The following is a 16,822-nucleotide window of genomic DNA, read 5'->3' as shown; positions in this document are numbered from 1 at the left end:
AATTTAATCAGAATTCGTTCCGGTGACGAATGGAAGACGGCGTTTAACACCAGAGACGGGCATTACGAATATCTGGTAATGCCTTTCGGGCTATGTAATGCCCCCGCTGTTTTTCAGGGCTTCATCAATGAGATTTTTCGGGACTTATTATATGTATGTGTCGTCGTCTACCTGGACGACATATTGATTTTTTCACAGGACCTGCCTTCTCACCACCAACATGTGGCAGAAGTCCTCTCCAGGCTACGGAAAAATTCATTGTTCTGTAAATTAGAAAAATGTTCATTCGAATTACCCCAGATTCCATTCTTGGGGTATATTGTTTCCGGAGTTGGTCTGAAGATGGATCCTGACAAAGTAAATGCTGTACTACATTGGCCCCAGCCAACTACTCTTCGTGCCATCCAGCGTTTTTTAGGTTTTGCCAATTACTATAGACGCTTCATTCAAGACTTTTCTTCCATTGCATCTCCTATTGTGGCCCTGACTCGAAAAGGGGCTAATCCTAAGCAATGGTCTACTGAGGCTATTCAAGCCTTTCAAACATTAAAAGAGTCCTTCTCTTCGGCTCCAATCCTTCGTCAGCCTGATGTGACACTCCCTTTTTTTCTAGAAGTAGATGCCTCTAATGTGGGCTTAGGAGCTATTCTCTCCCAACGCTCGGAACAGCAAAAATTCCACCCTTGTGCCTTCTATTCTCGGGGTCTCCTACCCGCAGAGAAGAATTATACCATCGGAGACAAGGAATTACTGGCTATCAAAGCCGCATTAGAGGAATGGAGATACTTGTTGGAGGGAGCTCGCCATCCGGTGACGATCTTCACGGATCATAAGAACTTGTCATATCTCCAGTCTGCCCAATGCTTGAACCCTCGTCAAGCAAGATGGTCTCTTTTCTTTTCCCGTTTTGAATTAATAATTACCTTCAAACCAGCTGCCAAAAACAAAAAAGCTGATGCCTTATCTAGAGCCTTTGTTACGTCCTCTGATATAGAAGAGGTTTCCAACCATACCATTCTAGACCCCAAATGTATCTCACTGGCTGCTTCATCCACCAAAACGCTACCATTTGGGAAAACCCTTGTGCCTCCTACTCTAAGGAGGAAAATCCTTTCGTGGTTCCATGCCTCTCGTTTTTCTGGACACGCCGGTGAACACAAGACTTTTGAGATCCTCTCTCGAAGTTACTGGTGGCCTTCAATGAGGAGAGACGTCAAAGAGTTCATTGCTTCCTGTGAATTATGTTCGCAATTCAAATCCTCCCGCAGAACCCCAGCAGGGTTGCTGCGACCACTACCCATTCCGTCCAAACCATGGACCCATATTAGTATGGATTTCGTTACTGACTTACCACCTAGTAAGAACCATAACACTATTTGGGTCGTAGTGGACAGATTTTCGAAGATGGCTCATTTCATCCCTCTGTCTGGTTTGCCTTCCTCGTCTATCCTGGCTGAACATTTCATTAAAGAGATCTTCCGTATCCATGGATGTCCATCTGAGATTGTGTCTGATAGAGGAGTACAATTCGTGTCCAGATTCTGGCGAGCCCTTTGTAAAACCTTGGGCATACGATTAGCACTCTCATCTTCTTACCATCCACAATCCAATGGACAAACCGAACGTGTCAATCAAGATCTTGAGACTTTTATAAGGATATTTTCATCAGCCAATCAAGACAACTGGGTAGAGTTACTCCCTTGGGCTGAGTTCGCCCATAACAACATGTACCATGAGTCATCATCCAAAACTCCATTCTTTGTGGTCTACGGTCACCATCCGTCTTTTCCGGAATTTCCTGCCCTCCCGCCCACCCAAGTTCCTGCGGTGGAAACGGTTTGTCAGACCTTTAAAAATATCTGGTCTCAGGTCAGAACCTGTTTAAAGAAGACATCTGTCAAATATAAATCTTTCGCTGATAAGAAGAGACGGGCTATTCCACCACTAAAAATTGGAGATCGTGTCTGGTTATCCACAAAAAATATTCGTTTGAAGGTTCCATCCATGAAATTCGCCCCTCGTTTTATTGGTCCATATAGGATCATTCAAGTTATCAATCCAGTATGTGTGAAACTCCTTCTTCCTAAGAGTCTTCGGATTTCTAATGCCTTCCATGTATCTTTGCTCAAACCTCTTATTATCAACCGTTTTTCAACTCCTCCCTCAGCTCCGCAGCCAGTTCAAGTTCATCAGGAGGAGGATTTTGAGATTACCGAGGTACTAGATGCAAAAATTTCGCGAGGAGTCCTCCATTTCCTCGTTCATTGGAAGGGCTTTGGTCCTGAGGAGCGCTCTTGGATCAAAGCTGAAGATCTTAATGCTCCTGCCCTTTTGAAGAAGTTTTACTCCAAAAATCCGGACAAGCCCGGTTCCAGGCGTTCTGTGCCCACCTTTAAAAGGGGGGGTACTGTCACTCACCGGACCGTGAGTGCCTCTTCCCGGACATTTAGGAACCGTGGTCGTCCACCATCCTGAGGGTCTGCGCATGCGCAGCCCTTTTCTATACTTAGTGTATACTCCTTTAACTTAATTGGCAGATCAGGCAACCTCCCTATATTAAGCACCTGTGGTCAACACCACGTTGCCTGATCTTGGAGTCTCATTCTTCATGAGTCTCTGAAGGTGTTCCTGTATTACTCGTGTATTCAGCGCTGCTGATTCCTGTGGTTTCCTAACCACTTCTACTTCTGTGGTTCCATACCACTTCTACCATCTACTGTATCATCATTACTGTTTGCTCATTGCTATCCGCTGCCTCCGTGCACTCCAGCTTTTACCTCATTCACCTGCTTCTCATCAAGTCTGTTTGCTGATTACTATCTGCTGCCTCTGTGCACTACAGTCTCCTGCTTGCAACTTGCCTGTGTTCAACATCGTGACTGCCAGCTGACTACTATCCGCTGCCTCTGTGCACTACAGTCTCCGGCTTGCAACTCGCCTATGTTCAACATCGTGACTGCCAGCTGATTACTATCCGCTGCCTCTGTGCACTACAGTCTCCTGCTTGCAACTCGCCTGTGTTCAACATCGTGACTGCCAGCTGACTACTATCCGCTGCCTCTGTGCACTACAGTCTCCTGCTTGCAACTCGCCTGTGTTCAACATCGTGACTGCTAGCTGATTACTACCCGCTGCCTCCGTGCACTACACTCTCATCTCATCTTTGCTGTGACTTCCTCGAGACTGCCGCTTTTCATTACCATCTGCTACACTTCGTGATCTACTGCTCCTGCCCTGCGCTGCACTCCTGTTTCCCATCGCTGTTGGTTCCTGTGGTTGCTACTGGTTACCTCCGTGTGCCGCTGAGTCCTGCCGCTGTGGTCAGCGCTATCGTCCATCTCCTGCTGATCCACTCTCCACGCCTTCACGTGTTCCACTGGTCTCTACCCTCCTGTCAGCATTGGATTTGTATCTCTTCTACTACCCTCTGCTGGATCATCTCCATTCTCCTGGGTTTCCTATAAGTCCAGTTCCACCTGTTGCTGACTCCTGTGGATTCGTGTCCCTGTCGGTCTACTCACCTGTGCGCTGCACCTGCTAGACCGCTGCTTCACCTATCCAGGGACTTCCTATCCAGTCGGTCTCCAGCCGCTCAGGTACCGCTGCAATCCCATCTGACTGCTACTGCTGAACCACGGTATGCATACTTCTCATTGACTGTGCTGTGTATTGCATATCTTGCTGGACTGTGTTTGGTTCTCTCTGGAGTCTGCTATCCGCTGAGTCTATTGCCATCATTGACTGTGTTATCATTGTGCTGGACTACTTCAAGAGACTTTCTAGATTGCAGACCTGCTCAGTCATTTATATCCATATATATATCTATATTGTGCATATCACTGTGGATCGTGTATAAGGTGCCTGTGTATATCCTGTGTTGCAGTCTTTCCCTGTGCACCTCCTCACATATATATTCAGTGGTACAACTTGCTGATGTCAGACCACTGATCCCTGTTTCCGGTATCACCTGTTCCATTATTCTCTCACATAGCAGTGGTACAACTTGCTACCGCAGACCACTGACTACCTGGATACCTCCACTTGGATTCCATTCCTTCACTCAGACAGCGGTACAGCTTGCTACCCGCAGACCGCTGACTCTCATCACCTCCTTGTTTCTGTTGGACATTCCTCCTCACTATAGCAGTGGTACAACTTGCTATCGCAGACCACGGACTACCTTCACGTGTCCTTGTCCATACAGTTCCTTGTGTATCATTACCTCATTTCCAGTGTTGCTAGTCATAGACTTTCCTGAGCATCTCATCGGCCATCATTTCATGTTCCGTGATCACCCAGCTACCAGAGTACCCTATTACCATCTACATTGCTCTGGTAAGCCTACCATCTGGTGATCCCTGGGTAAAGACTCCTAGTGCCCGTGACAGTACCTACAGTGCACCTGCATCATGTTTGAAGATGTAAGATACAATCTATTTTTTCTATATCACTGTAACCAGTGTTGCATTTATGGATTCATGGGGTATAAGCAAGATGGTCAGATAGGGAGGGGAAGAAAATGGGATACAGGAACTTCTACGTTCACTGCTGCCTTAGAATTCTCACACTATTTATACCATTATCAATGTGCTCAGAATCTGTTGTGAACAGTGTATGAAGGATATACAGTGATATGTAAGGGACTTTTATAATTACAACTATATCAATAAAAACTTCCAATAATATAAACATATTTTCAGTATTTCATGCACACTATTGTGACATTTACATTGAGTTGATTAGTGCACCCTAACCTGTAAATAAAGTGTGTCTTATGGGGGTAGCATTATAAAAAAAAATAAGCGAGTAAAATGGGTCTTCAACATATGTTGTAAATTTGTTTATGCAATTTTACCATTTTGACGTTTTTTCAAAAGACCTGTTTGGAAGGTATTTATAATTTGGAGCCCATCTTTTTATCCACAATTGTGGATACTGCTGGTTTTTGTGCGTAGAGAAAATTATTCGTATTGCAATGTCAGATAGGTCAAAAAGTAGAGTTCATAATCAAATGAGTAATGCCCTGATGTGCTAGACAGAAAGGAATAATAAGACGACTTGGGACACGGGTAATTGCATATATTAACTTTTAATATGACAAATCATTAATTTGTCTCATAGCGGATTTATGCTCTGAAGACGAGCTAGTTAAACTATTTAAAACATGAAAAATAAATACGTATTCCTTTCAGATCCTTCCTTTCGGAAATTAATAGCATTTATTACACAATGATTGAGCTCATCCTATATTATAGTAGGCTCAGGCTACAGAGGACTAGCTATGGGGCAGACTTGCCATCATTAATCATGCAGGCTTGGTGATGAATAGATACTAGCCCTTTGGGTGCACGCATAAAGAGGTGTCTGTAGAGACAAATCTCTTACTCTACAGAAAAACCTACAGTCTCACAAACATTATCAGGCAGAAGTCAAGAAACAAATAAACAGAACAAAATGAAAAATTGACTGCTCAGTTAAACCACAGTCAAATCTGCTTTGAAATAAATATTAAATGTGTTATGTACTGAAAATAGTCATATCTGAGAATTATTTAATGTTTAGATCTGTAAATGTATAAACCTAAATGAGGTATTTCATTGGGCCCTGGATATATAAAATGAAGGTGAAAGTGTCTATCAACGTTACCGTATCTATAGGTATAGTCCCAAATTTTAACAGACTAATCTATGAAACCTTGACTCTGGGAACCTTTCTATGTATCAATAATGACTGGACAGTACATTTTAACCTTATTAGTATAGAAGATAATTTTCACTATTTATTTCAATTCCCTGGGCTGTACAACTAGATATTTATAAAGCACAAGTATTACACATAATCAAGTTGGTTGTATGAACTTTGTTTCATACAGAGGTGCATAGGACACCACAATCTTCATGTATCATTAACATCGCATGATTACTGTGTGCTGTTGGAGTACCCTGCTCCTCCCATTATATAACTTTCAGTACTTGCTTCCATTCCCCTTCTCACATCATGACACTGGCCCTATCACAGACAGCCCTTTCCTCACACAATCAGAGGACTGGATAGGACTCTACGTCCCACAATATCAGCTTATCTCCTGATGTGCTACTCTAAGTATTCCAATAAATACAGGTTGTTCTACCCTTGCTGACTCCAAAACTAAGGAGAACATGGATGACCAGGAGATGAAGATTGCACACAATAAGGCAATAAGGCAAGACCCTAGTTAAAAGCACCTTAAAAATGACAGAAATTATTACTATGTTCAAAAGTCATTATAGGGATTGTAGAGCATTTGGGTCTGCTTGGACTACATGCCACAGATGCTAAGCAATGTTTAGTGTCCCTATGGATTATAATGAAATATTTACATAGTGGGATTCTGGATTAATAATATTTAAATTATATTGTCCAGAAATGTATTCTTCCAGTTGAAGTCTATTTGCCTTTTTGCAATTAAATATTTAAAAGCAAGCAAAATGCCACCAAATCCTGAACCGACGCTTGAAATATGTAAAATATGGTCTGCTATTTCCAAATGCTTTTCAGCATTTTTAAAAACAAACATTATTTAATCTGTCCATATGCTTTATTAGGAAGGATTATTTTGTTTGATATCTTCCTGGGGTTTAGTTTAATTTATTTTAATTTCCAAGAAATATGACACGTGGAAATGCTGCTGGCATCTCTCACTTCATCAATGTACGTTTAATATAGGCTGGCCTCACAAAGCATAAGAGGATTCTTGGTTTGCATTTATGGGCAGCACTGTGGCACAGTGTTTAGCATTGCTGTCTCACTGAGGTCATGTGTATGAGTCTGACCAGGCCCTATCTGTATGGAGTTTGTATGATTCTCCACATGTTTGCGTGAGTAGGCAACGGGACGCGATTCTGGCTCTCCGTCGGTGCTCCGTGGCGTCACGGACTTATCAAGTACTGTGCACCTCTATTTAAACCTGACTGACACCATTAGGGTGCCAGAGTATCAGGTCCTTTCCTGCCTCCGGCGTTCCATGTGTTGTGCTTTTACTATTGACCTCCTGTTGGACCCGGCTTGTTCTGTGACCATTCTTCTGGATCCTGATTCGGTTTTCTTAATCTCCTGGTTTGACTTCAGCTACTCTGACCATTCCTTTGGATCTCCCTCGCTACTGCATTGTCCTATTGCCTTGACACGGATTGACCTGACCACCCTCATCACTACTACACTGGTAACTGTCCTGGAGAACTGCGACCTGCGCAACTTTTACAGCTTAGTGCAAACCTCGTTCAGAGGGTCCCTGGTGAATACCGGGGGTGCATTAGACTCCGCACCTCCTTGTACAGTTACGCCAATACCAGTTAGTAGCTCCATCCAATTCCCAGTCCTGACATTAAATAATTTACAATTAAATTATCTGTCCTAAGTCTTATATTTCTTAGATTAGTGCTCAGAGTAATTTGGGTAATAGGTTAAACACAATGCACACAGAGAGGGGACGGACTAGACAGCGGGTTCAGCATATATCCTGCAATGCATCTAATAAAGGAGATGCAGCTTACATTCTAATAAGAAACATGATGTTCTCTTGCTAGTTCAGGGAAGGAGACGCATGTACATGTTAATGAGGACTGCAGATGACTCAATAATTCAAGGACAATCTTGGCATGGTACTGCAGTGTGAAATGCGGGTTACAGATTTAGCGGTTCATGTTTACTTCAAAGTCTTTGGAAAAAAAAGAAAGATCAATTGAGCTATGCTGGGGCGATGTGATCCATTTCCACCCACAGCAGAGTAGACAACCTTGAAGCAAAATGCAACTTAAGTGACGGTAATACCTAGAAGAGGGTGTTAAAATAATCTGCCATTAGGGGTTCTAGTGCATATTCATCCAGGACCCAAAATATGTCAGTGCATGAGCTTCTGGGGCTACTGTACTGGTGAATGCAAATAAAGTTATTTTAAATCATAAAATGAAAAGAAAATTGGGGATTTGTATACAAGATTTTAACATGTAGAAATTAATACATTAGTTGGTAGTACGCAAAAGTTCCAAAGAGGTAACGGTGATGCATTCTATGGTCCGTTGTGCATTCTCTGTGAACATCCATGTGACTGCCCCTCCCATTACAGTAATATTAAAAGCTCCATCTGAGGTGCATATCTGTCCTATTTCAACGGTAGGTGAAAAGAACAGAGTTATAAGGTCATATTTATTTCTGTGATGTCATACAGTATTGTGTTTTATAGTCTAATTGAAATACCTAAAACAAAGATGAGCACAAACATGCAAATAATAATCAATGATGTCAAGTCAGGCAAGATGCCTCCTAAAAGTCAAGACATCACCAATCTGCTGGCCATGAGAGTAGAAGAAGGTCTGGGGCTGGTTTTGGATACTCATATTTAGGTTTTTCACCTCTCCATTAAAAATAGTGCAAAAAAAAAAAAAAAGATCAGAGAACACTTGGGAGACAGCTTAACACACTTGATTTAGAAAACAAGATAGCTATGATGTCCTGCCAGTAACCTCAAGCAGGTAATGCATCAAGATGTGGAAGGGATTAGGCTTGATTGTCAAAGTCAAGCAGTAACAGAAGGAGGGGGGCAAAAAAAACATGGGATAAATGATCATAAACAGCAAAGATAGTGCTTTACCAACAGGCAAGAAAGAATAAGCTTTATATCAGAGCACAAAGTAGCCAGGAAGCAAATTAATTGTATCCAGCTGGAGGTGATCAAGAGATAAGGGAGGAAAATTTATTGTTTTCCAAAACAGCAACAAAAAAAAGAAAATAGAAAAAAAAAAAAAAAAAGACAATAAAACAAGCAGCTCAGCCGGAGGGTAACATTTCAGACAAATGTGCAGAATAGAGAAATCCATTAGAACGCAGTATGTTATAAGGTGAGGGGCACACTAACAGTATAGCAAATAAAAATAAACTGAATGACACCTCTCAGACACGCTAGATGATCATTTTCAAGTTACAACGTATCGTTCCACCAAATCACTTTTAATAGCACGAAAGGCTCCAGAAGTATATGGATGTCACACAGAAAACAGGAGATGTTGTCAAAACAGTAGGATCGGGTCAGCAACAGTGACCTCACCCAGTCTATACTATATAGCAGAGAAACGGGAATGAAACTGAACAAAAAAAAGTATAAGGCAAATATGTAATATAAAGGTATCAAAGATCATCAGTGCCAAAAGTTGTAGGCGAATAAGTAGACCCACCATGGAAGATACACAATCCGAACTAGAACCATGTACATGACAACCCAGAGCCTATAGTCAATGTTACTAACATTTACAAACTGAATACAATTAAAATACATGCTGAATAGAATAAAACATCAAATGAGACGCCAAATACGCACACAGAGACCAAATAGCAACAAGAAAGTGATCAAACCAAAAATCAAACAGAGCACCTCAAAGAAAAGACAACCGGTCCTAGTGAAACCTTTGTGGCCAAGGACACGGTTTAAATCTGCTTATCAGAAAATGAGAAATCTACAAAAATAGAAGAAATTATGCCAAAAGTGTTAAGTCCAAAAATCCATCAAGACTCCAACTGCAGATTTCTTTACACAATCTCCACCTTTTAAAAGCGGTTTGACATGAAATAAAGATCATAAATTGAAAGTTAGATAAAGGGTGCCCCGTTAAATTTTGGAGACAGGTTTGTACATTTAATGTTGTCTAAATAAATTGCAGTGGTTTTACAATTGATCCTTTAGACTGGTCTACATTCTAAGATATGGACAAATCAATGGGTTCTCTTCCCTTAGATAAATATAAAAGCTGGCATGAAAGACACAAGAGCCCACTTTTCAGCCTTTCGTCCCTAAATTTGTATTTTCAAACCAAAACCATTTAAGAGATGGAGCCAAAATTCCAGGTGGTCTCTGGTGATCCGTGTGTGTTAAGACGCAAGATCTCACGGCTTCCACACCTCCGGGGTGAAGAATCAAGGTGAAATGACTGTTCCCTTCCATGGCCACCAGTCAACAATCTTCAGAGAGAGATGAAATAGCAGTCAAGAATAGGAGAAGTGAAGTTGTATATTAAGATATGAGAACATTTGTTGCACAAGTGGTTGGTAGTACTGAGAGCAGATGCTATAATAATCCAATAGCCGAAATACCCAGGTTGGACATCAAGGAACACAAGGGACTTGTGGAACTTAGGCTAAATATAAAGATTTAAGGATCATACAGACTGAAAAATACATTTTGAGACATCTATTCTGTGATCCAAGAATTTAGTTTAGAAAATTCAATGGAAACGTTATTCCTTCTTTATACAGTAGAGCCACATCCTCTAAGTTGTTTATTAATCACCCTGTTGTAATAAGTGAAGTCCATGGGCCCTATAATAAAAATGTTCAGAGATACTGGACTGCAACCAGTTAGAGCTTCCCTGAGGGCGACGAGGCCGCAATAAACTCTACAAACATCATTTTAATCAGTCTAAAAGTTGCCGATGGTCGAAAAAAATGACAGAATATTACATATGACATGATGGGGAGCCATTCATTTATCTTTTAACACTGTTATTCCTATGTGTTCAATAGATATATTAAATATCAGTCTAAAAACAAACCCTGCAAGAATTGATAAGTTAAGGTTGAGGTCTCACAGGCGTTTTTCAAGGTAGTGCTTTTCCAGCTTCATATGTGCTCCTAACTTTTAGTGACTTCTTGCAGCAGTTCATAATGAACACATACAACGATGTATGACAGGGTCTGTTCAAATACAATGGGGCATATTCAATTAGCTTTCGGATTCGCGGTAACGCGCGTTACCGCGAAAAGTGCGCGTTCTTGCGGGTATTACGGTACCGCATTAACGTGGATTTTGCGAACGAAAATCCACGTTATTGCGGTACCGTGTATTACGTTTCGCGGCTGTTCCGGCGCGTTACCACGAATCCAAAAGCTAATTGAATATGCCCCAATGACTTTAAATTGGGATAACCATGTTATTGAGCGCTTTGGAAACTTGTCCAAAATGTTATTGTCAGTGATGGAAAAATTGCTCAGGCGATATACAGCACACATTCTTTGCGGTTTACCAATGGAAATTAATGACTCCAATCTGGAGTGTTTACACCTTTAAACGAGAGGTGAAAAGCAACAGGGTGAGAGCACCCCCTCACGGTTTATTAGTGGAGCACTTACAAAACCTCACCATTTCACAAAGCTGATACAAAAGTAAAGTCTAGGCAGTAGGAGATTCGGATGTAATATACTGGGCTGGTTACAAAGCCATCAAACGGATAAAAACATAATTAGATCTATATATAGTGATAATGCGAGACAAGGTCACAAAATACTGGATTATTAAAAAAAAAAAAAAAATGAAGACCGAGGTACAACGCCCCAAATATATACTTTTACAGTCAATCATGTTCACAGCATCCCCCAAGAAGATACTGATAAAGTAGAAAAAGCAATGAAAATGTGTATTTATCTAATTAGTAAACATTCTCCTTTAATGCAGAGCCTAGATATCATAACAGTTTCGCAGAGATCTATCTTTCTTATCAAATTAATTAAGAGCTTTCAACAGTATGTCATCAGCTTTTATCTACACTGCTTTTATGTTAGTAAATTAATATTATTCCAAGTAACACACCACAGGGACAAATAACTTGTATGATGTGCTGAGCTTAATCATTTGCAGGCTAAAGCATTTAGACAGATGATGGCTAATAAAGCAGCAAGTATAAATCTTCTTTACAAAACAAATCTGCAAAAAAATTAAGTCAGGGGCAGTCACTGTCTCACTGTCAGCCTTAAAATGACAGTTCAAAAAGCTATTAATACTGCTGGATAGTGTTTACTTGGGAAGCAGTGTTCCATCCAATCAGGCAGGTCTCTTGATCATCGTAATGGTCCAACAACACTCTCCTCACTTCTTCAGCTACAGTGGTGCTGTCAATGCCAATACACCGTAAATATTCCATTTGTATGAATATCATATTAAACTCAGAGACAGACATTAACATTGCACTGTCCCTATGAAGAAAGACCCAGCTTGACAGGAGTGAAGAAAGCATTCATGAACTCCTACAGACATCAGAGAACTAGCCGGATCAGAAGGGCCACCAGACCCAAGAAAAGTGGTTTGTAGTGTTGCTGTTCCTGAACCCCACCCAAAATCGAGTGCTCAGTGTCTGGTGCAGTAATCCTTTGGTGATTATCTGCAGCACACACTGTTCAGCTTGCTGGTAAATAAGCTAAGGAAAGACAACGGAGGTCAGCCAGCCCACATGAGACCGCAAGAGGATTCCTGGGAAGGTGGGATAGTCATTCTTTGTTCCTCCCCTCTATTTACTCTTAGATATTTAGAGCATTGGCAACTAAAATGTAAGGGGTCTCTACATTTAAAATATATACAATGTTCAATGCATATTTTCATTAATGTGAACACATTTCCTATAAAAAGTAATTTTACTACTTCTGCAAACGTTGTATACTTGTGCAGGGATGTCAACCCTACATGACCCCCTTGAAAAATTCCCATACTGCACCATCCCTGTTTGTTGAGAAATGGACAGAATTCGACAAACGGGAAAAAGAAAAAATATTTTCAGTGAAAAGAAAAGGAAGTGCTTTATTAATTGATCATGGATTTTTAGAAGTAAACAGACAGTCATGGTATTCTGTAGCTTCAGTCAGCTTTCACAAGTGTAGACCACGAGTATAAAAAAAGTTAAGTTTTGTTCAAACAAATGGTTATATACTTCCTTACACACACATACATGGGATCTTCTTCAGCACTAAGACCTGTGAAACACCATTGTCAATAAACTTTTTTTTATACAGTCAACAGAAAATTCTCTCACCTTTCCATCATATCGTTTTACGATAAATTGATCCAGGCCCAAATCTAGGGGAGAAAACATTGAAATATTAAAATATTACTATTATAAAATAAAAATGATAACACCAATAAAAATGAAACTAACAATACTCATTTTATTTTATTTTTTTAGCTAATTGTTATCAAAGTGAACTATTTATCATTATTTTTGCAGGTACTAAAGCTGCAGGTAAGTGTTCAGAAGCAATAATGTTTAACTATACAAAGCAGCAACTATAAAGGCCTGTACTCAAACAAGAAAGACACTATTTCCTGGAGTGTTAATGCATTTAGATATCCTCTAACTTCAACTGGGAAAGCACCCCAAAGCAAATTATTTTGATGTTAATCACTAAACCACAATCAGTTTTGTAATTAATCCTCTCAAAGTCTGTGGACAGATCAGTGGTGGAAACGGCCTGGTATATGGCGGTATGCCATACTAACACTTCTACTGCTTTCATTGTAAAAACTATCAAGTTCCATTTTTCATACCACTATTCCTAAATTTCCACTTTGACCACTGGGCCAAATACTAATATATCACAAATTAAACTTAAATCACTAAATAAAATTTAGCGTAGACATGCCCTCCTTCATTCTGATTGGCTGGCTTTGCCCCCAGTTGGCCCCACCCCTCCTCCATTTTGAAAGGCATCTTGGCCACAATTTAAAGATAAGCTTGTCCAGCTAGGGGGGGCCATAGCTCCAATTGCCCCCTGAATCCACCACTGTTACTGGGCAACAATCCCCTGTGCAGAACATGAGAGGAATCTTGTGTGTTACAAGCTTTCTTGTAACAGAAAACATCGACTGACACAAATTAGTCTTTGTGTGAGGAGTTATAAAATTGTAGTAATATGGGAAAAACAGAGATCTTATAAGATTAGGATCATTTTAGAGCTTGATCTGCTTATGGTTAGATATGGATAAAAGCATGGACTAGAGGTAAACACTAAAGAAGGTTCAGATTTAAGGCTTGAACTATATGCATTAGGAGACTGAGGCTAGTAACTATCGTTTTGGTTTTTTTTTTTATTGAACTTTTCATTTATCAGAGACTCTTCTTTGAAACCAATCTATTGTCTTCCTAAGACACCAGGGCGCTTAGACAGAAGCTCTCTAACACAGAACCCACTTTACAAGAAAGTGTATATGCTGGGTCTTGTCCTAGTGGGCCATGGACAAGTGCCCCTTTAATAAAATCGGCCTTCTAACATTTTCTTCTTTTTCTACTAGGTGGTAAGTTTCACTGTCTGCAGTGCTGTAAAAGGATTATTCTAGCTGTAATTAAATGGATTTATACAGCGGTCACCAGTGGGATCTGAAAACAAAATTACAGCAATGTGTTTAAATAAAAATCATAGAGGGAAAAAACCCCCCCAAAATAAAACTAGTTGCTTTGCTTTAACATAAATCACTGTGGGAGGCTATAAGAAGAATCTTTTTCATAAACAGTTTCTTTAGGTTGCTGTTATTGATTGATAATTCTACACAGTGTCACGGACTACTGTAGCAACCAGAGTCACGTGGCACATAAAGAAGTAAGCAGAGAGGCAGTCACGCCTGAGGAGCCTCGTGAGCAGCTACAAATTGTAGAGATATTACCAGCTCAAGCTGTCACAAGGGCAGCATTATTAACGAGTACTGGGAACGCTATAAGCAGAGGCTATAAGGATTTTGCTATATCATGCTAGCTAAATAGCAGTATGATGCCCTAATTCTAATACCATATATGCATTTACCATGTATTAGGTACATAACAATCAGTTATTATTACTACTAACAGATTGTACATGAGAATCTAGGCGAGTAGTATTACCTAGCGTGATTCTATAATTCAGGTGACGGCAATCACTACATTCACAGGTTCTGTTACCTCAGAGTAGCGTTTGGTATATGGCTAACAGTTCCCATATTATCGAGAAGGGACAATTTCAATATCCATACCGCAACGCTATAATAGCTGATTATCCCATTTAATCCTCACATCCCCACTATATGATATAGGTAATTTATCGAATATATTCTCAATATATACCTGATTAAACAAGAACGGCGTGTACTAGCAGAGTTTGCTAGTCTTAACAGTTAATTATCAATCATTTGGTGTTATTTGTCATTTTCATTTTTTAATATTTCACTACTCTGTTAATAAATATTTTAATGAATATCAATAAAGTTTATTAAGTTTTATAATGCTCCTGTTCTAAGAGTGCCCCATTTGAACACATTGGCCTTTGTTGATTTAAACGCCTGAGGATCTGTCTGTACCTAGATTGGGTTGTGTCTCTGGAGCTGGACTGGTGACTACGTGGACAGAGCTGGGCGGCCTGATAATGTTCCTCTGCATGTAGTGAATGGACTGATGGTGATTACACTAGCAGAGGACAGCAAACAGGAACTGGACTGCTGAACAGTCTGAGCTGAATTAATAGCAAGACCATAGACTGCTGGGAACCAGGTAGGTGTCTAAAATACAATGATGCACTGGCAACAGGTAAGGGCTCCAGGAAGTCCTTTTATAGTTGTTGTTGATTCCTGATCGGAGACTGCAGTCAGCTGGGCAGAAGCAGCACTCTGATTGGCTGAGATAGATCAGGTGACTATCCAAGATGGCAGCTCCCATGGACTGGTTTTGGACAGATTCTGAAATGGAGGCTGTTATCACCTGACTGGCCAAGAGGAATCATGTGACCGAATCCAAGATGGTCACGCTCATACTCTGATTCTGGAGGAATCTCTAGAGTGGAGACAGACTGGACAGCATCTTACAGAGAGGTCTGAAACCAGCAGAGCCTGAGGACCGCAAGGACAACTTGGAAAGGCAGCGAAGAGGTAAGTGACAGAACCTGAGAGCCTGGTGTGTGACAGAGGCTTTGGAACAATTTTCTGAGCTATGTCTGCTCTGTGTACTGTAAATTCCTATCTCCTCCACCCTCTGCCGTGACATGATATGCAGAGAGCCTGTTTCTGTTTAAAAGGACAGTAAAATGTTTTTGCAACCCCCAGAGAGATTTTGAAAAAGAGATAATGATTTGTAGAAGGACAGCTAAGAAAAATGATCAAATGCAAGCTTAAAAGGGTATTTAACTTGTTATCTAAAGAAAAATATAAAGCCTTCAATGTGGGATTGCCGCTTTAACACCTTGAACGTTTAACAGAAAGTTCTCAGAAAGGTAGCAGTATGCTAAAGAGCAGAAGAATCAGAACAAACACGAATATAATGAAAACTAGGTTATTTTTTTCTAAAGAAATATATAGCAATGTTCCTTTATATTTATTTGTATACAATATTTATACAACACACAAACTAATGTTGAAGAGAATTCTTTAATGTATTCAACGAGGCAATGGCCTAATGTAATTCACCCAAAAAACATAACAAAAAAAACAGCCGACTTGTTATCAGTTATTATTTTAACAAAAGAGAGAGGAATAAACTTTTTATTCAAATTCACATATGTTTGTAAAAGAAACAATCAGTTTACATAAATAACGGTTGGGAATCAGGTGTGCAAATTCAAACAACATCTGGTGAATTATCATCACACAATAATATCAGCAGAGTTATGGCGGTTTGCTTATTACAAACAATTATTTGTGCTAGTCCATCTGCCACAAATACATATATCTTTAGATGACAGATTTTAGTAGAGCATATTTTCCAATGGAGAAACTAAGCATGAGGGCTAGTGACTATAATGCTGTTACAGTACATGCCCCTCATAATAACTTGTATCTAGTAGATCTTTTATATTTAAATTAAACCTGTACATTAGTTGTGCAGTATGTTATTCAAAATCATTTTTAACACACATATCAAGACTTATACTGCATTGTGGGTGGTGTTTGGGGATAAAAGAAAGGAATAGGGTTAGGAACCAACCATCAGCACGTTTTGTATTCTGTACCCCAAAAACCTTTTAAGCACTCAATAAAAACTAAAGATAGAAACATCTACAAAGCTGTGCTTCC

The 16,822-nt window shown here is 40.1% G+C and overlaps 1 protein-coding gene across 2 annotated transcripts in view; it reads right to left on the bottom strand.

The window, feature by feature from the left end:
* MICU1 (mitochondrial calcium uptake 1) overlaps window positions 1–16,822 on the bottom strand; it is a 168,009-nt gene that overhangs the window by 100,967 nt on the left and 50,220 nt on the right. For both annotated transcript variants that reach the window (XM_075216581.1, XM_075216582.1), the window contains exon 5: window positions 12,828–12,871. In XM_075216581.1, coding sequence (XP_075072682.1) covers window positions 12,828–12,871 — 44 coding nt within the window. The remainder of the gene's footprint in view (window positions 1–12,827; window positions 12,872–16,822) is intronic.

This window comes from Mixophyes fleayi, chromosome 6, assembly GCF_038048845.1.
Source record: "Mixophyes fleayi isolate aMixFle1 chromosome 6, aMixFle1.hap1, whole genome shotgun sequence".
Taxonomy (NCBI): domain Eukaryota; kingdom Metazoa; phylum Chordata; class Amphibia; order Anura; family Limnodynastidae; genus Mixophyes; species Mixophyes fleayi.
Note: the sequence above shows the minus strand (reverse complement) of the source record. Positions and strands in the feature narration are given on the sequence as shown.